Here is a 21,254-nt window from a genome sequence, read left to right on the forward strand (position 1 = left end):
GGAATTTCACTGTATACAGCCCATGCTGTGAGTGGTCGAAGAGTAGACGTCCGTTCTGATTCCGCTGATAGTTCCGCCATGCTTCGTGGCGGGCATTTAAATCGCCCCCAATGACGAACCGTGAGCTCGTGCGAGTGATGGTGGTCATACCATGCTTGAATTGGATGCCTAATCCATTACTGGCAGCACACTGACGTTTCCGGTTGGTGATTGGCAGCACAATTAATCATCAATAAAAAAAGCGAAATGAGCAATGAAAAATCTCAAATTGGCCACTAAATACTACAGGGGTGCACCAATAAACAAAAAACAAGTTGCAATAGAAATGAAGAAAAAGACAATAAACAAATAAAAAGCATCGTTTAATAATTTGAATGTGAGCGGTAAACATGGCAAAAAGGGCAATAGTAAATACAATACGCTCAATTAAATAAGGATGAATCTCCACTAAATTAGGAAATTTGAGCACTAAATAACTCACTTTCGTCACCTGCAGTTGAAGATATTTTCCCATAAAAGTGGCAAAATGAGCAATGTCATATTGAATAACCGCAATAAATAAATCTAAAATGTCCCACACAAAGCGCACAGTTATCACTGTTTTAATCTAATTATGCTGTAAAATCGTGATTATTTCCCCAAGAAAAAAATGAAAATATCTTTTAAAAACTGAAAAAGTTCCAGGAATCAGAAGATAAATGTATGCTTGAACATGAGGATGAGCCATCATAAAATATGAATCGTTCTTAAAGAAAAGAAAATAATTCATGCAGGAAAATAAAAATGAGCAATTAAAAACGAACACTGCGCAATATAAAATAAAACAAAATTACAATGATATTCAGAAAATATTCCTTTAAATTGAAAGTTTATGAGCCAATAACCCAGATAAATTTCCATATGGTATTTTCAAGACAGCGATAAGTAGTGATACTGTGTCTTGGCTAACAAAGTCGATGTCGATAAAGAAGATTGACGAATGGGGGCCTCATTGAAAAAGGTACCATTAAACAAAATAAAAAGAGCACTAAAAACATCTGTTTGAGCAATATATACGTCACAAAAGAGCACTAGAAAATGCCAAAATTAGCACTCTGAAAAATAAATTGAGCATTTTATTGGCCATGAAGGTCACTAAGAACGAAAACAATATCTTTTGTAAACCTGTTAATCTTCATCGAACCATAGACAAACAGACATAACACTCGCATCTTGTACATTTTGTACATGTGTAAACGTCAAACGCAAGGAAATTAACTATGGGCGCCACCGGCTGAGGTGTTATCAACTAACACATATTTAAATTGACCGTTAAATTGGCCAATAAAATGCTCAATTTATTTTTCAGAGTGCTAATTTTATACGTTTCTTGCTCATTTCTTATTTTTTGTTGAGCGTTTTTGAAATTTTCCCTGGGACATTAATTGTGCTTTTTGTGTCTTTTTTTTACCTTTATATTGCTCAAATGGCATTTTTTAGTGCTCTTTTGTGACGTATATATTGCTCAAACAGATGTTTTTAGTGCTCTTTTTATTTTGTTTAATGGTACCTTTTTCAATGAGGCCCCCATTCGTCAATCTTCTTTATCGACATCGACTTTGTTAGCCAAGACACAGTATCACTACTTATCGCTGTCTTGAAAATACCATATGGAAATTTATCTGGGTTATTGGCTCATAAACTTTCAATTTAAAGGAATATTTTCTGAATATCATTGTAATTTTGTTTTATTTTATATTGCGCAGTGTTCGTTTTTAATTGCTCATTTTTATTTTCCTGCATGAATTATTTTCTTTTCTTTAAGAACGATTCATATTTTATGATGGCTCATCCTCATGTTCAAGCATACATTTATCTTCTGATTCCTGGAACTTTTTCAGTTTTTAAAAGATATTTTCATTTTTTTCTTGGGGAAATAATCACGATTTTACAGCATAATTGGATTAAAACAGTGATATTTGTGCGCTTTGTGTGGGACATTTTAGATTTATTTATTGCGGTTATTCAATATGACATTGCTCATTTTGCCACTTTTATGGGAAAATATCTTCAACTGCAGGTGACGAAAGTGAGTTATTTAGTGCTCAAATTTCCTAATTTAGTGGAGATTCATCCTTATTTAATTGAGCGTATTGTATTTACTATTGCCCTTTTTGCCATGTTTACCGCTCACATTCAAATTATTAAACGATGCTTTTTATTTGTTTATTGCCTTTTTCTTCATTTCTATTGCAACTTGTTTTTTGTTTATTGGTGCACCCCTGTAGTATTTAGTGGCCAATTTGAGATTTTGTATTGCTTGTGCTTTGTTAATTAGGGTACGTATATATTTTAGTCGTTGGTGATTCCACCTCCACACTAAGGGCCTCGATGTTAGAAGTGCGGATATGCGGCAGCGTGCAGAACTTGATCCTTTCTTGATGATGATCGCAACACCACACTCCCTGGAGTCGATACGATCAAGTCGGATAATGTGGTGATCAGGCAACCAAAAGCTGTCACCGGATTTAAGATGGGTCTCTGTTAGGAGGCCTACGTCGATACTATGCTAACGGAGGAAGTCAGCAAGCTCGAATCTTTTTGCTCTTACAGAGCATGTGTTCCATGTGACGACAGTTATCGGTTTAGACACCATACTGAATAATAAACTTACCGAGCACTTGGATCTGTTCGGGCTTGCTGTGGCACTGACGAAGAGCGCTGGTCATGTCGACGAAAATCTTCATCAGCTTATCCGCAGAGAAGAGATCGGGATTGACGTTTTGTGCTGATGGTTGTCTCCAGAATCCAGGGGGGATGGGGAGCTTTGTCCAGCAGAAGCACCAGACGTTTCTTGACGGGGGCCGGATTGCACCCGCGGATTTGCTTGACCGTGTTGCGTAGCAGGAAGACGTGGGAAGTCCTCCACTCTGAATGCCGGCGTATTGTCGTTCTTTCGTCCTAGTTGATTTCTTGAGGACGCCTGCTTTCGGATCCGCTTAAAATCTTCGCGTTTGGAGCACTGTTTGTCGGACCCTTGATGAGCGCCATCACAGTTGGCGCATTCGGCCGTTTCCGACTCGTCGACAACACACTCGGAGGAGAAATGGTTTTGGGCGTATTTGCCACAGCGCGGATTGACGAAGCAGTTTCGGGTGCCATGCCCGAAATTCAGGCAACGCTGACACTGGGTGACGTCGTGACGGCCGCCACGGTATGGCTCCCATCGTCCAATGATGGAATTGATGGAGCCGATGGCCTTCAACGCATTGAGCGTCACCGTTCCCTTCTGGAAATGCACCAGGAAAAGGCAATCCGGATGCCTCTTGACGTTCTCGTCCCTCCTTGTCATCCGGAAGACGGCAGTTGGGACCAGCTTGTAGCGGTTCTTGATATCCACTTCGATCAACTTCGGGTCAAAGATCGGTAGACCTTTGATGACGACGTTGAATGGGTCGTGGGTGAAGAATTCCACCTTGAAAGCCCTCAGGTGGGTAACGACCAAGTCGTACTCCGCTTTCGTACGGAGCATTACCTTGGTGCCGACTCTGCCCAACTTGAATTCGGCTTTTACGCCCAGCGACGCCAGATCTGCGATGAGATCGTTAAGAAGGGCATTTTTTACTACCAACGGAGGTAGATTTACTTTTGCCGTGCTTATGTCGGTAACGTCACCGAAATATCCGACATCACTGCCGTTCGTCGCAGTGGCATCGTCGCGAGAAATCGTGCAATCGGACTGGCCCCGATTATTCTTCCTCTTCTTGCTCCGCTTTCCTTTTGCAGCTGGCTGGGAAGAACAGCAAACCTGTTCGATGTAGGCAGCGTAGCCAGTGTTCCAGATTTATCTGGATTTTCCAGATTTTTAGTCGTCTTGCCAGATACACAGACACCCCACGTATGTTTCCAGATTTTTTAAATATGTTCCAGATTTTCCCAGATTTTTTTAAACATGTTGTTTAAAAATATCACTGCAATTGATTTACCCTCTAGTAAAAAAAATTAAAATCCAAACTTGCTACTCTTATTATTAAAGGCCATCAACGTTGGACATTATTGGAATTTTAAGGTATTTCTGAAAATAGTTCACAGTGAAGTGTGAGGTGAATTCCTTGGGAAATCAAAGGAGAACTTCAAGCCAATTCTGAGTAGAGTTCCATCCATCTTTGTGGGCGTCACCCGTCGTTCAGGCGTACTGTAAGTGCCACGAAGTGAGGGTTCGATTCCCACTCCAGCCGGTGCAAATATTAGCAATCTAAAAATTTCCCTACTGTTCTAATAGGTGTGGTGTGTTGTCCGTTGTCTAGTGGTAAATATTCAGTCTGTGCAACCTCTGGTTGAAGATGACGTCAATTGTCTTGTCAACTATGATGACAATTGCTAGGAGATTTTGTAAATGTAGGAAATACAATCCGGAAGAGAAATCATAGAAAAAAAAAATATGATGAAACTTAAGTAGTATGCGAATTGTGAGAATAATTTCAATGGAATCCTGTCCAATGTTTCTATGGAAATTCATTTTAATAAAATTTTAAGATATTTTAACGAAATTATGCGCAATTTCTGGGAGACTTTCAAGGCCATTTTGGCAAAGTAACTGACTACTTAGGAAATGCTGAAGAAGATTTCAAAATAATTCTGAGCTTAAAGGCAGTTTAAAGGTAATTATCGGATAAGTATGAGAAGAGTAGACGGTCATTCTGAAAAGTGCGGCAAGGAAATTATTAAGAATATTTTAAGAATTGCATAGGGAAAAATGGGCACAAATTTATGCCAATTCTTGGGAATTATTACCATATTGAGGGAATTGTGGAATTGGAGAGTAATTTATAAGAGGTAATGCTATGAACTCTTAGAATGTTACTGTAAAAGTTTGGATATTATCAAGATTAGATTAGATTCCCCAGAAAATAAGTAAGACGAAATTCTAGGAGCATTCCAATGGAACTCGAAAAAAAGGGCTGAAGATATCCTGTGAAGAGTTCCAAGAAAATTCAGACAAACAAAAAATGTCATGATCTGGGACCCAGGAAAAATCGAAATTCCGGAATTTATAATCATTTCAAGATCCTGAGACTTCAAAAATGACGCTATCAGACTTTTATTTTATTAATTCTTTGGCATAAAATTATTCGTAATGGTCATGCGAATAGTGGAGTTACTCGTAGTTTAGGTAAACTTTGTGGGGGTACCACGATATTAGGCTTTCATTCCCAATTCGGCCAGGTGAATTTTGCTTCAAAATAAAATTGCCTACTGGTCTATTGGGTGTTGTAAATCTGATGAATTTCAGGGTAATATTAGAATTATTTAGAACTAATAAAATCTTTATATTCTGGTACACACTGTGTCAATATTTGCTTTATATAATTTATTTAAACATGTAATTCATAACCATTCTAGTACTTTAAATAAATTCCAGATGATCATGCTGGCCGAGTTTTACGGGAGATTGGCACATCACTTTGATTTCAATAGCATTATGTTAAAAACAGGATTTTTAGGAGCATTTCAGATTTTTCCAGATTTTATATTTTAACTGGTACAGATTTTTCTGAAAATGACCTGGCAACGCTGGATGTAGGCACACCGGAGCTTCCTTCACCGGGGTCCTAGTTCTTCACCGGGCTTCGCAAGCGCACGACAAACCACGAAAGAAAGAGCGCGAACACTAACTAAAAAAATACTTTCCGAACAACTCACGAGAGCGAGCTCAAACCGAACGGATGAGTTGAGGCTAGACAGCAGCGTTGTTATATATCTTTTCAGGTTAAAGCAGAATGATGTGCAACCAAGTGGTAAGGGAGAACAGCCCATAATGCACCCCTGGGGTAAAATGCCCACTTATAGAAAAACAGCGATAACTTTTCCTCAGATGCATTTTCCGGGTAACGGATTGTGTTTGTTTTCAACTGGAGGTTTCGCAAATGATTCTTGACCATAAAATCATATATTGACCTACTGATTCCCTTAAAAAATAGCATTTTGTGCAAAATATGATACAGTTGTTAAAATCGTCGACTTCAAATTAAGCTTTTAACAGCATATATCGCAAAAATTGAACTAATTCACTTTTCGTATATTTTTTAGATGTTTTACTTAATGAATCACAGTTTAACACTCTATTGCGACCTTATTTCTGATGTAACATAAAGGAATAATCATCAGGCGTCAGATCACCATGAATCAGGCGTTTTGCCCCGCTATCATATTGGAACCAATTTATAAAATACCTTGAAAATCATGAAAATGCATCGTTCTGTAGTTCGAAATCACTTGATCTTCGTAGAAAACATGGTAATGAACCAAACACCTTTACTTTCTTCTTGATTTTAGCTTCCATACGCCAGCAATTGACGATTTTGCTTAAACGGTGCGTTTTGCACCATCCTACCCTACTCGATTATGACGATTGCGTTTGGGAACAGCGTATATTTCATGAAAACAGTGAAAAAATATTCACTTTTTATTTGTACTTTGGATAATGCTTGACATTACCACTTTTTCAATAGTTTCTTGTTGAAAATCATCATAAAATTATTGAAATTGATTCAGGGGCAGCTGAGTTATTAATGACTGACTGAGTCTGACTGAGTCAATTTAAAGTTTTTTTAACGTTACCAGCGAATCCAAACACATAAAGCAACCAACGATATAGACAAAACGGTTGCTACGACTACCATGACAAACTCGCTCTGTAACATAGCTGGATCCGAGTGGTAGAATGATAATGATATATTGCTTGCCTGCTTTGTTGCAATAAACACGGATGAGTACATAGCTTGTTATGAATCGAGAAAAGACATAACAAAACAATTCCTATTAACACACAGCTACTTCGTGAAGCAGCTTTCCAACAATTTGCTCGTTTCCTTCTACTGCCCCGAGTGAGTTGTGTCGCACGCGCTGCTTGTCATGAAAAAGAAGGAAGAAGATTATATCATTATTGCTTTGCACTTCTGACATAGCGTTATTATTCGGTTCGTTGATCGCTTGTCATTTTGTCATTTGGAGATATTTTTGATTCCTTGAACGTTACCATAGAATTTAAAAAAAAATTCACGAAAATTTGTTTTATTCAGCTTATTTCACATGTCCCTACCACTGCTATTTATCAATTGTAAAACACCTTGGGCGTTAATTGGGTTAATATAAATAAATATAGTTTTTTTTTTCTATCAGAGAAATTTTTTCCTAATCATCACTCCATTTAAAAGCATTTTATTTCATCGGTACTGTATTATCTGATGTGCTTGAAAAACAAACATAACATTAAACTCCAGTATTCAGACAATTGTAGAATTTATCCACCACTTGGTTGATACGATCCTGAATGTCGAGGGCAACCAGTCTGGCGCATCGTTTGGCACGGAAGGAAACCAGTTGTGTCTGTGCCATGCGAGTAAAGTCGGCCGAGTAGAAGTATGTCGGAATGCTGCTGAACTGCTGGAGATACTGTATTGGGAAATTGAAATTGATTAATGAAAGTTGGATTGTCTTCGAAAGAGACTAATCTTACGTTCGTGAAACATTGATTTGACGGAGGTCCCATGGTCGTGGATGGATTGTTCAGGACCGCTGGTGATGGAATGTCGCACATATTTACTAGTAACAGGTAGTTCATAGCCATGGGTAGCGCATTCGAGTACTGCGAAGCGACGTCGGCACCGATATTGGCGAAGCGTGTTTCTTCGGCTGCAATACAATCCGTGACACGGTCAACACTGATCGGAGCAGTGCTCAGTTGACCAGCGTACTTCTTTGCACATTTACCGACATAGCGATTATCGCAAACGGATTCACAAGCGGAAGTCATATTCACAGCAGCTGCAGTAAGCGAATACTGGATCTGCTGAGCACTCGTTTGGGCTTCGGTGAATGTTTCCTGGACATAGTAGGTGTCATCTTCCAGCAGCTGGGGCTTAGTGGTCATCATACTTTGCACGTTGCTGATGGCACTAGTGATCGGGCTTAGATCGATGGTAGTGTAAGCATTGAACTGGTTGTAGTAGGAGTTGTACAGATCGATCAAGTCCTGACCGAGTTGGGTCCATGAGGCTAAAATGATCTGGTCGGCAGCGACGATAGTGCCATTGACCCGTTGGATTGTGGAAGCTAGATTCGCATTCGAGATGCTGACGGCGCTTGATACGGTGTCGGTAATGTATCCAGTCTGAGCGTGGATTCCACCCATCAGGCACACGATGCCGACGAAAGCCAGGAAGAATTTCATCTTGTACCGTAAGATACTGCTTGGTAGGAGTACAAACGGATGAGAACTGATGGCTGGAAGGGGATTGTACAGGAGCTTTTATATTTCGTTGGGTAAAGGTTTATCTGAATGGGGGCTATTGTGCTCTCGGTGTGATAATGGTAGCGTGTGCTTGTACATCAGCTTCATTCGACACAACGTTCATCTGCTTGCCATGTGGCATTAATATTTTGACTCATACGGCTGATTATGCCCTTGTAGTTTAATTATATTTTGAGAATCGATATTTTCTGATAGATAGGTACTTGATGAATTCATCAATCTATGCATCGTATATACTTTACGTAAGTCGATATTTCCAACGTTACGTTACGTTTTATGACGTGTCGCAGTGATCGAGGATGATCTTGAATCTTCAATGTTCCGTAACAATAGGAACTCAGGCAGTGACGGGACAGTTATGCTTATTATAAGCCGTTTAATAATACGACAAACATTGAATATACATACAGACCTGGGCTATAACACAATAGATCAGTTACTGGTTTCAGTGAATTTTTATTACCAACAGAGAAATTAAAATTATGCCGCCATTTATTGTATCCTATATTGTCACGTAGACATGTTTTGAGCTGAATTTGATACAGGCAATCATTCATATTCTTGTTTTCGTTCAAACTGTTCGAACCATTAAAAAAAAAAACAAATGTGCGTGTTCGATCGAAAATAATTGAACAATTGTAACATGGCTACTACAACTAAGAAAAAGCCCAATCAACAATGATAGCCTCTTTTCTCGTTATTCGTAGGAGTTCGTAGACTTCCTTCAAATTTATTTTGAAGTCCAACAGAACACATAAGAACAATCAGTTATCAATTTTCAGTGTTAATAGTTGATTGGTTCATTATTGTATTGATACTATTTGAAACTGTTTTTCAAATAGAGCATTATTCCCACTAACTGAAGGAAACCGCCAAAGTTTAGCACCGGCATAATCAAGGTTTTTTTTTCCATCTGCTGATCATAACAATTACCTTCTTTCATTAACTTCGAATCGATCGCTCGCTATAAAAACCATTCCAGATCATCCCATCCAGTATCAGTTCTTACCTGGTGTTTCATCTAGACTGTGTACTGCAGAGCAATCCGTTAAGATAATGAAGAACTGGTTGGCGTTAGTCTGTGTGCTGGGCTCCCTGTGCGGAGGAGTCTTCACAATGTATTCGGCCGTATCTGTTGGATCCGATGGGCTGAACTCAATGGCCGCCAGTCTCCAGAGTATCAGCAAAGTCGTCAACACCTACTACAAAAATCTAAATAACGCTCGCAACAAGGTAATGCCAGCGATCTCCAGTCTTCAATTGTACGTCAACACCACCTATACGGCTTTGAACAGCTCATATGGTGCTACCCAAACAGGCATGCAGAGCATTTTGTCAAACGTAGAGTGGTTCTCTCAACAGTTTACCTACGCAGATCAAATGGTCAGCTCAACCATTGGCAATGATCTGAACCAGCTGACTTCTCAGCTGCAACAAACTATCAGCCAAATCATGCAAAGCTATAGCATGCTGGCCAATTCATTCTCGTACCAACAAAATGGTGATGATTGTTCGGTGCAATTCGCTGGGGTGTCCAGCAACATTCCCGTTCAGCTGGCCAAGTTCGGTCAATGTTTGCAGACGGAGGTAGACACTGTTCCGACTGTGGTGGCACCTCTAAAGGCCATCCTTACGATGGTGAAGAACGATCTGATTTCTTTGAACAAACAGTTGAAGATCTGTGCTTCCACCTCTACCAACTGCATCGATGCGGTAAGAATGATCGATTTGTTTCTATGGATTGGATGATTTCAATTTTATATTTTTGTTTCAGTACTTCATGGACATCAGCATGGAGCTGAATAACGTAAACATGGAATTGTATCTGGCACAAAGCCTGCTCACCAACTATCAACAAGATGCCATGCAGCGTAATAATTTGTGCGGACAGTTGATTAGTTCCAATGTCCAAGATGCCATCCAAAACCTGCAGATGCAATTCAGTCAGTGCATGTACCCGCAGACAACAATGGGTTAAGCTTTTTTAAATGGGAAATAAACGTTTTAGTATGTACCATTGCTAAAAAATTATTGTTATTTTAATGCAACCATTTCACCATGCGACATAATTTAAATAATAGGCATGCTAAGTTTTCTGCAAATTGACAATTATAGTCTGCATTGAAAAACTGTAATTCTAGATGGAGCTGGAATTAGGGCGTAACAGCTTTTGTAAACAATGAATTCTCTCGATGATTTCTCGGAAGCCATGGCTCTCCCTGGTAAATCGACATCACCATCGAGTAGAGGAAGACTTCTCCTTCCCGATGAATATGTTGGTTTGTGTAGGTGTGCCTTGAATTCCGAGTAATCAACGAGAGACCCGGTCTAAAAACTTGTTTAAATATTAGAAGTTTATTCGTCAGGCAAAGTTTGGATTTCCTGTTTATGAGTGGATACAAAAATTTTATATATTTGTTACATTTGGCTTGGCAATGTCAAGAGCAAATTTTCATAACGTCGAATGTAACAAAGGTAAACAAAGTCGAGCTATCAGTGTCAATCGATTCTCCTGCTATTACACTATATACTGTCCGAATATAGGATCAAATCACATTTTTAAATTTATTTGCCAGTCAAATTGCTTTTTGACGTAATCACCTTCCGATCAAAATAGTTTTCGATGTTACTTAAGTCACCCAATTTCTATGGAGATGCCGTTTGACTTAAGTAACAGCGCTGAGAAACCCGTGAAAAGTGTACGTTCGTCGTTTCGCTTTCTCATTATTAAAGTGAATAAATCGAACTGTTTGTTGCTAAGATGATTTCGGTAGTCCTAAAATGATGAATGGGCTGCACGTAAGGAGACGTAATTGATAATTCTCCCGAATATCCTGGTAAATACACTTTGACTTAAGTAACAATAGGGGCCACCAAACGACGTATAATAACTTTTAACTCAAAAACCAGTATTTTTTAGCATGAAAGCTAGTGATTTGCATTTGTATGATTAAAACCCTGCTAAACATGTTAAACATTGCTATCACTATGAGATTATATGTGTTTACTTGGAAATAGGAATAACTTTTCGGTCATCAAAACAAAACTTTATTTTTCTCGGATTGGTGCGAATGTTACTTAGGACATAATGAAAATTTGCTCTTGATGTGATCTTTAAAAGTTAATTTTTGGTCAAGTACTAATCCAAGATATTTCACTTGGTTTGACCAGGAAATTGGAACTCCGTTCATAGTCACTATGTGACTACTACTAGGTTTCAAAAACGAAGCTCTAGGCTTATGTGGAAATATAATAAGTTGAGTTTTGGAAGCGTTGGGAGAAATCTTCCATTTTTGTAAATAAGAAGAGAAAATATCTAAACTTTTCTGCAGTCTGCTGCAAATAACACGAAGACTTCTTCCTTTAGCGGAAATGCCTGTGTCATCAGTGAACAAAGATTTGTGGCAACCCTGAGGCAAATCAGGGAGGTCCGAAGTGAAAATGTTATACAATATAGGCCCAAGAATGCTACCCTGAGGAGCTACGATTAGATTTGGAATTTTGATAATTTACCTGCAGAGTTCTGTCAGTTAAATAATTTTGAACTAATTTCATGATATAAAATGGAAAATTAAACTTTTCAATTTAGCAATCAAACCTTCATGCCAAACACTGTCGAATGCTTTTTCTATGTCTAGAAGAGCAACTCCAGTTGAGTGGCCTGCAGATTTGTTTGAACGAATTAAATTGGTAACTCTTAAGAGTTGAATGCCCATGGCGAAATCCAAACTGCTCATCTGCAAAAATTGAGTTCGTATAGATGTGAAGCATCATTCTATTCAAAATTATCTTTTCAAAAAGTTTACTTATTGAAGAAAGCTAACTTATTGAACGGTATCTAAAAGCTTTAGCTGTATTTTTATCCGGCTTCAAAATTGGAACAACTTTTGCATTTTTCCGTTTATCAGGAAAGTATGCCAAATGGAAACATCTGTTAAATAATTTTACCAAGAAAGACAAGGTACTCTCTGGAAGTTTTTTGATGAGGATATAGAAAATTCCATCATCACCTGAAGCTTTCATATTTTGAAACTTTTTAGCTATAGACCTTACTTCGTCCAAATCAGTCCCCCAGGAATCATCAAAAATATTTTCCCGAGAGAAAATATTCAGATAATCCCGAGCAACCTGATTCTCAATAGGACTAGTAAGACCCAAACTGAAATTATGGGAACTCTCGAATTGCTGAGCAAGTTTCTGAGCTTTTTCTAAATTTGTGATCAAAATTTTACCACCTTCTTTAAGCGCTGGAATAGGCTTTTGAGGTTTTTTCAAAATTTTTGTGAGTTTCCAAAAGGTTTTGGAACTCGGGTCTAATTTAGAAACATTATTTTCAAAAGTTTTGTTCCTCAGGGCAGAGAATCGTTTTTTAATTTGTTTTTGTAAATCCCGCCAGATAACTTTCATGGCAGGATCGCGTGTTCTTTGATATTGTCTCCTACGGACATTTTTTAAGACGGATCAAGAGCTGAAGATCGTCGTCTATTATAATTGAATCGAATTTAACCTCGTATTTTGGTACTGAGGCAGCTCTTGCTTTAACTATAGAAGTAGTCAGAGATTCAAGAGCATAATTAATTTCATCTTTGGTTTGCAAAAGAATGTTTGGATCGAAGTTACATTCCATAAATGTTCGATATTGCTCCCAACCAGCTCTATGGTAATTGAAAGTAGAGCTGTTGGGATTACAAATTATTTCTTGGGATATTTCAAAAGTTACTGGAAGGTGATCCGAACCGAAGTCAGCGTGGGTAACCAGTTGGCTACACAGTTGACATGAATCAGTTAAGACCAAATCAATAGTGGAGGGATTTCTTGCAGAAGAAAAGCATGTTGGGCTGTTTGGATATTGAATAGTTAATAACCTGCAGAACAATCATCAAACAAAATATTACCATTGGAATTGCTTTGAGCATTATTCCATGAGTGGTGTTTTGAATTAAAATCACCAATAATGAAGAATTTAGACCTATGACGGGTAAGTTTCTGGAGGTCACCCTTGAGAAAATTCTTTTTCTGGCCTACGCATTGGAATGGCGAATAGGCAGCTATAAACGTAAGTTGTCCAAATTTTGTTTCAACAGAAACCCCCAAAGTTTCAAAAACATTGGTTTCAAATGAAGAAAGAATTTTATGTTTGATTCGTCTATGAACAATGATGGCAACGCCACCACAGGGTCCATCAAGACGATCATTTCTATCAACCAAATAATTTGCGTCCTTCTTAACCTTATGGTCAGGTTTAAGGAACGTTTCAGTTATAACGGCAATATGCACGTTATGAACTCGCAAAAAGTTAAATAGCTCGTCTTCATTATCTTTAAGAGATCGAGCATTCCAATTTACAATATTTAATGCTTTAAAATCCATTACTGAATTTTAAAGTCATGACAATATTATTTGCAAATTTTACTCCAGTTTGAATAGCATCAAACATGGAGTTAGATTTAAGCATATCAGAAATCATGTCAATTAATGATTTCTGTAAAAAATCCTTTTTAGGGGCAGTAATGCTTCCTAAGTCAAAATTATCAAAATTTCCGTTAGAACTACGTTGGTTAGTATTATGATTTCCACCCGCTGCAATAGCAGCATAGATAGCTCCATTAACTCGCTGAACATTGTTAGCAGCGAGGCGAGTAGGTATAGATGAAATTTTTTAAGCAGGGGTGATATTTGTACCTACGGGTACGAATGTAGAATTTGTTCCTCGCTGACCGTTGTTAACAGCAGAAGAATTTGTACCTGGTCGGAAACGTGGAGCGTTTCCTACCTGTCGGTTAGAACGAGATTGTAGGATCGCTTTGCGAGTCTTACATTCCCAAAAATTGGATTTGTGGTTTTCACCACAATTTGAACATTTAAATTTCTTAGGAACTTCCTTCACAGGACAGTCGTCCTTTGAGTGAGAGGAATCACCACAATTCATGCATTTAGGTGGCATGTAGCAACTGGCACTGGGTGAGGTTTTAGAAATTTCCTCCAGTCTTCCTGAAGTGTTCCCACTTCACTCGGACATGGAGCATAAGGCTAGCTTTTTCTAAGGCCTTAAGGTTGTTTAGTTCACTAGACTTGAAGTGAACTAAATAAAAATCATTAGAAATCCCGTTGCGCGAATCGCCAGGACGGGATTTCATTTTCTTTTTGATTACTTGGAGTGGCACAACTCCAAGTAATTTTGCCAGTTCATCTTTGATCTGATCCAGGGATTCACCACTGGGCAGTGCTTTCATGACAACCTTGAACACACGTTCAGTTTTGGTGTCGTAAGTAAAAAAATTGTGCTGCTTCTCAGTAAGATACTTGAGAAGACATTTAAACCCGTCCAAGGTTTCAGCCCATACACGGTATTCACCCCGACGTCCAATTTGTAGTGAAAACTTAATTTTCACGAAATTCAAAAGTCCCATGCAACGGCGCCGATGGTGTAGTGGTAAGCGTGATTACCTCTCACCCCAGCAGGCCTGGGTTCAATCCCAGTCGGCGCCGCCGGGATGTTCTGAGGCATAACATCTCTGATCACGCCTTCCTTCGGATGGGAAGTAAAGCCGCTGGTCCCCGGTTCATGAGTTGATGGGTCGATAGGTAGGGTCCAGGTGTGGGAGCTGCCTTCCTGGCACGTCAGTAGCATTGGTGCTCAGCACGGAAAACAAGATCGACGGAAAAAACAAACCAAGGGAAAAAAAAGAAAAAGTTCCATGCGAAGAGCATGGAAATCGGAAGTGGTTATCACAATAGGGGGAATATTTTCCTTCTTGGCATTAAGCCGAGAACGTTTACTAGAATTTTTCTTGGATGATGGATCATTCTCATCATCCGTGAGCAAATCAAATTGATTACTCAAATTAATTTCATCAGAAGGGGGATCAAGAGTTTGCCCCTTTCTTTTGCGTTTAGGCGCCATGGCGGCAGTAAATTTTTATCCAAATCGACTTCCAAGCAGATTCCTATAAGAATCTGAAGGATCGAAGAGGAATTTTCCAAATCGATATCCAAGAAGGATTACCTCGCGTAGGGTCCAAACAAGGATCGCAGAGGAATAAGAGTTGAACAAGGTAGAAAATTTACAGGTTGAGCACTGAAAAGTGCTGTTTAAATTTGTTGTAGCTTTAGGTAATAGTAACTCTTCCTTCAGCAAAAAGCAAATAGATCCGCACGGCAAGAGAGCAGGATGCGGACTGAAGTGATTGTCTTTTGTTGCACACGTCCGTATCACTAAACTTGAAGCCTCAAGAAATAGATGAGTCCATAAATTTGTATGTTCTTTTATTTAGTTACACAGTTATGGGAATAATGCCAATGACAACTCAAATCACGGTCTACACTGCACACTGGGCAAAAAATTACAAAATCGTGACTAAATTGAATATCTCGGCTGCCAAACGGTTATACATATTCTCAAAGGAAAAATTCTGCTCATTCGGTTCAGCATTTGTCTACCGCACAAGTTGGGAAAAAAAAAAATTTAGGTATTGTGATACGTGTAAAATTAAAAGACTTATCTAGGCCCATCTAGCCCCTCTAACGAAACGGTATTTATTCCTTGTCTTCTGATTGCTGATTAATCTCAAATTTTGCACCATATTTCTACTAAAATTCAAAATATCGGCAAATATGTCAGGCTCTGAAAGCAATCGCTTTGATCTCTTGATTCTGAACAACATAGAAAAAATCGCAAGGTTCGAGGACAATTTTTATAATGTGGCCACTTTATTGGTCGTTCCGGATACTTCTTTAGGCCAATAGAGTTTCCCTGAGGGCGTATATGATGTCTTTACACCATATATACTTAGTACTATCAATTTCCAGTAATATACGTTAAGTAAAGTGTAAAATTATGCCGATAGATAGTGGCATTTCTTACATTACTGGGAACTCGGGTTGATACCGGCCCTCTATCTGGGTACACAAAAGTCTCCGGCCAATGAGACCACCACCAATCGATTTAGGAGAGTTTATCCTTTGCGAATATGTATAACATGTTGACTGAAACCGTTTGGCAGCCGAGATATTCAATTTAGTCTCGGTTTTGTCCATTTTTGCCCACTGTGCACTGATTGACGGCAAATAAATAAATAAATACCATGAAGAACTCTGGAAAATTTACTGATCATATAAGTGAAGTGGTTGTAAATCAGAATTTTCCAAAATATCTGCTAAAATTGAGTTTTGACGAATGGTCGTAGATCCGTTGTCGCAAAAAATTGAAAATTTAGTCAAATTGAACAATACATATTTAACTTAAATGCTAACTTAACAGGTCTTCGACAGACGTACAAAGTACGCCGTTGTACCAACAATCAATACGAAACTAACGATTTTAAATTGGCTCACCACTTTAGTAGCCTATTGGTCCCAAGCAAACGATTAACGTACCCTATTCTAGTTGAAATTCTATTACTACACTATGTTTGTTTTGATTCGCTATGAAAGTTTGACAGATAACATCAGGGGTGTGTGGATTCATGCAGAACATGCAGGGGTGAGTGAAATAGCTTGGGACTGCTTGGGACCGTTGTTCTGGTACTGAGTGAGCCAAAAATAATAATGATTTTCTTCGGGACCCAGTGGTCTTAGAGTTACCTCTATGGTTGTACCATATAGGTAACTCTAAGACTAGAAGGTCCCGAAGAAACGTGCTCAACTTTTTGGCTCAGCTCTGGTACTATCTTCGGTCCCAAGCTAAACGATCCACCCTTCGAAATATAGGAAAATCCACGAACTTCTCATTTCATCTGTCAAACTTTCACAGCGAATCCAAACAAACATAGTGTAGTACTAGAATTTCGACTAGAATGAGGTACGTTAATCGATTTGCTTGGGACCAATGAGCTAGTCAAGTAGTAAGCCAATTGTAAATCGTTAGAATCCACCGGTTGGTTGTACTTTTTTAAGCTTGTACCTCAAATTATACATTTTGCAGTGCTAGCTGCGTATAATTAGCATGCTCTTACTCGCTGCAAAACCATTCTTCTTTGTTCATCATCGACGATACTAGCTATATCCTTGATCAATTCTCATTTGTTCCAATAAATTCGATGACAATCATATAATTTTGTTTCACAAATCATATGTTTAGGCTTTCGGTTCTGTACTGCTCAAATACATACGCTACACCAAATTAAAAAAAAGTTTCATAAACCGATTATGTATTGTGCATAATACGACATTTCTTGCTGGCATCACTGGAATTCATATGTCGCTAATGTTATTTTTTACGTCGGACGTTACGTGTCCGTTTTGGTTGGCACGTACATCATTTTCAAATTCGCCCTATTCAGATAATACTTCTGAAATTTGAGAGTTTGACTGAACCACGAGCACCAAATTGCTGGGGTACACTGGCAATATACTGGAGCTGTCATGTTGCCCCCGAGTTGGTCCACATATGATGGTTCGTCAATAAAAAAAAAGTAAAAATAATTTAATTAGGGTAGAGCGCTACTTCGTCGTAATCGCCCATTTCCGTTCTATCGAGCAGAAAAGATCAATAATATCAATGATTTCACCGTGCACAAATCAATAATAGGTCTGTTCCGATGCGTTAGTTCATTAGCTACAACATAAATCCTGTTAGAGCGTATGAATATTTACGCTCATTGTTCTCTAATCAAAAGAAGCGCTCCTAGTGAATCCCTTTTTTCTACGTTTATCCGTAGGACGAAGGAAATCGAATGGCGTTTCCTGGGGGTGAGACAGCTTTTGATAATGAGTAATATTGGAGTAAATTTTGAGTAACTCTGAGTAACTCGATTTGCTCAATATTCAATGCACTGTGACATAGCAACCTGTTAGTTTTGACTGCATTCCACGATTGTCAAGCAAAGACGTTTGACGAGGAAAATCTACGTTCATATTTTAACAACATTACATACCGGATTGCCATCCACAAAATCCGTGTTGCAGCTTGCAAAATCTGTGTATGCTTACTATTGATTTACGATGGTAATAATGGGATTTTCAAGTGAATATGGAGCTGAAATAATTTAACGTATTGATGATGCACATTTTGGCACAGGTTTCAAAGAGTACGGCTTTATGATTCCAGGACTGTATTGCTCATGAATGAAAACTGAAGTTTTTGATGGTAGTTTTTCTCTTCCTTTGTATCGCGTTTCACTTGCGACTTTGGAGAGAAACAATCATTGAGGAGTTACAGTTTTCACAAAGTTTAAACCGAGATGATTGGAAAGTCAAGTATAAAAAATTACTGCTCTATCAGAACAATTCAAACTAGAATTCGCAACTCGTGTTAACTTATTTATATAAGATGCTGAAATTAAATCATACATTTGAAGCGGTTAAGATTCTTAATCTTCACCGATTTTGCTTGATTGGTCAAATCTTGAACAGGCTTAAAACTAAAAAGAGGTCTAATCAACACTTTCCAATGCATGATCATTATAAGAGTCAATGCCAAAACTGCTAATAGAATGCTAAATTAACCATCGAAAGAACACACCCTTGGCAATTCGTAATAAAGCACGCCAACTAATGGGTTCATTTCTCGGGATCATATCGGAAATATCTTTCATTAACCTCGAGCCCGTTACGAGTAATTGGTACCCAATACTAACCTAGAACTACTGCTGTTTAAAATGTAAATACAAACCTAACTGATTTTTGGCTCTGGAAAGTGTCACACACGACTGAGCCTAGTAAATAAACGAATCAGTTAAAAAAAATCATTGTATGAAATCTCTTTCTGGCTGCGGAAAAAAAAGTACGTTGTGTTAGATCACACCATAGGTTTTGTTTTACCAACAGGCATGAAATGGATTTATCAGAAACATATAGTCAATAATAAAATAATTTTATTTCAACGTACTGTATGTGTTATGTTTCCTTTACAAAACAATGAAATAACCGGCAATCTACAGACACGCGGCGTATTTGGCCGATATTTGGTTGATGCGATCCGTAATGTCCAGTGCAACCAGTTTGGCGCATCGCTTGGCACGGAAGGAGATCAGTTGTGTCTGGGTCATGCGAGGTATGTCGGTAGTGTAAGAATATATCGGAACGTTGGTGAACCGCTGGAGATACTGTATTGGAAAAAAAAAATGAAAATTATTAATCAAATTTGGAATGGCTTCGAAAGAGGTTGATCTTACGTTTGAGAAACATTGAGTTGACAGAGGTCCCATGGTCGTGGATGGATTGTTCAAGGTAGTTGCGTCTGGAATATCGCACATACTATCCATCAGCAGGTAGTTCGTAGCCAAGGTTAGAGAGGTCGTGTACTGCGAAGCGGTGTCGGCACCGATTTGAGTGTAACGCGTTGCTTCATCGGCAATACAAGCAGTGACACGATCAATAGTGATCGTAGTACTGTTCAGTTGGCCACCGAACTTATTGGCACATTTAACGGCTTTGGTGCTGGCGCAATTGGATCCACAAGCGTTAGTCATAGTCGTAACAGCACCGTTGAGCGCATCTTGGATCTGCTGAGCGCTCGTTTGGACCTCGGTGAATATTTGCTGGACATTGTAGCTGTCACCTGCCATCAGCTGGGGTTGACTGGTCATCATACTTTGCATGTTGCTGATTGCGCTGGTGATCGGGCTCAGATCGATGCTGGTGTAAGTCTGATACTTAGTGTAGTAGGAATTGAAGAGATTAATCATGCTATTACCGAAGGAGGCATATGAGCTCAAAATGATCTGGTCGGCAGCGACGATCGTACTGTTCACGCTTTGTATCGTGGAAGCGAGGTTCGCGTTCGAGGTGCTGATGGCGCTTGCCACTGTGGTGGCGACGTTGCCAATCTGAGCGTGGATTCCACCCATTAGGCACACGGTGCCAACGAAAGCCAGGAAGAATTTCATCTTGAGCCGTAGGATACTGCGTGGTACGAGTACAAACGGATAAGCACAAACTGATGGTTGGAATGGGATTGCACAGGAGCTTTTATATTTCTTCGGACAATGGTTCTGTTGAATGGGGCCATTGTGTTCTCGGTGGGATAAGGCTGACGTGTCTTTGAATCGTTCGACTCAGGGTTGGGCGGTTTTATATGTGGTATCGATATGTTGGTTGAGCTATGACGATTGTAATGTTTTGTACTTAATATTTTATCAATCGATTTTTGTTTTATTTAGTTGACGAATTATTCAGCGATAGTTGCTATGCACAACTAGATTTGGGTTTTTGCTGATGTTTTCGAAGAAATTTTTGTTAATGTTTATTTACGATATGCTCTAATTGGGCGGTAATTGCATACATTGCTTTCCCGATTTTGTCACCTTTTGTTCGCGCTGCAGATTCAATAAAATTTTCAGTTTTTAGTCATGAATTCAAACTTTTCGATCTGAATGATTTTTATTCTTACCCTTTGCTGAAATTTGAATGTTAGGGAAAGTGGGGGTAAAATGGCCATACATGGTAAAATGAACAATTGACGATTTTAAGTGCTTTTGCATTCCAATATCAATCAATGCAATGCACAGGTTTTCAACCAATGTACCTTTTAACTGTTAATTAATTTACATAAATTACCGCTTAAAAAAAAGTTGTTCATTTTACTCCCCGTTCCCCCACTAGGAGTTATTAGATTTGAATGGCTGTTTCTGTAAAAAAAAAAAATATGTTTACCACGGAAACCTATGGTTTCTATACTATTGTTATATTAACATTACTTACCCAAGTAACACACAAAACATCTTTCTGAAAAAGAATTAGAACGGCTTGTTGTATTAATGTATTATAAGTGATGCATTAAACATCCCATGCTTTCTATGCGGTTTAAAGATGTTTTGTTCATACTTCCTAAAATTCAACATTTTGCAAAATAGTTTTCTTTTGCTTTTAACTTTAAATGTTATTTAAACGTGCATCTTACTGTTTTAATACCACTATAAAACTTGTCGTATGCAAAATCAATCTTTGTTGAATTTATAAAGCTCTTGAAGAGATTCTGCACTTTCCAGATTGACGTGTACATTGACGGCGCCATTGAGCC

The 21,254-nt window shown here is 38.6% G+C and overlaps 3 protein-coding genes across 3 annotated transcripts; 1 reads left to right on the top strand and 2 right to left on the bottom strand.

Moving 5' to 3' along the window:
- Positions 1–2,725: 2,725 nt before the first annotated feature.
- LOC135705118 (uncharacterized) lies at positions 2,726–8,252 on the bottom strand. The gene is made up of 4 exons (XM_065226692.1): positions 7,499–8,252; positions 7,258–7,434; positions 3,260–3,787; positions 2,726–3,073 (listed from the first exon to the last, which is right to left on the bottom strand). Exons 1-4 carry the CDS (start codon positions 8,210–8,212, stop codon positions 2,726–2,728), a joined length of 1,767 nt encoding a protein of 588 aa, XP_065082764.1. The 5' UTR covers positions 8,213–8,252.
- Positions 8,253–9,290: 1,038 nt separating this feature from the next.
- Positions 9,291–10,321, top strand: LOC135705047 (uncharacterized). The gene is made up of 2 exons (XM_065226603.1): positions 9,291–10,006; positions 10,068–10,321. The coding sequence occupies exons 1-2, from the start codon at positions 9,350–9,352 to the stop codon at positions 10,269–10,271; spliced, it is 861 nt and encodes a 286-aa protein (XP_065082675.1). The 5' UTR covers positions 9,291–9,349; the 3' UTR covers positions 10,272–10,321.
- Positions 10,322–19,167: 8,846 nt separating this feature from the next.
- On the bottom strand, positions 19,168–20,189 carry LOC135705119 (uncharacterized). The gene is made up of 2 exons (XM_065226693.1): positions 19,408–20,189; positions 19,168–19,338 (listed from the first exon to the last, which is right to left on the bottom strand). The coding sequence occupies exons 1-2, from the start codon at positions 20,119–20,121 to the stop codon at positions 19,168–19,170; spliced, it is 885 nt and encodes a 294-aa protein (XP_065082765.1). The 5' UTR covers positions 20,122–20,189.
- Between the last annotated feature and the right edge of the window lie 1,065 nt (positions 20,190–21,254).

The sequence above is a fragment of the Ochlerotatus camptorhynchus genome, unplaced genomic scaffold (genome assembly GCF_037179485.1).
Source record: "Ochlerotatus camptorhynchus isolate MF236.1 unplaced genomic scaffold, CSIRO-AGI_Acam_v1.1 ptg000257l, whole genome shotgun sequence".
NCBI classification, from domain to species: domain Eukaryota; kingdom Metazoa; phylum Arthropoda; class Insecta; order Diptera; family Culicidae; genus Ochlerotatus; species Ochlerotatus camptorhynchus.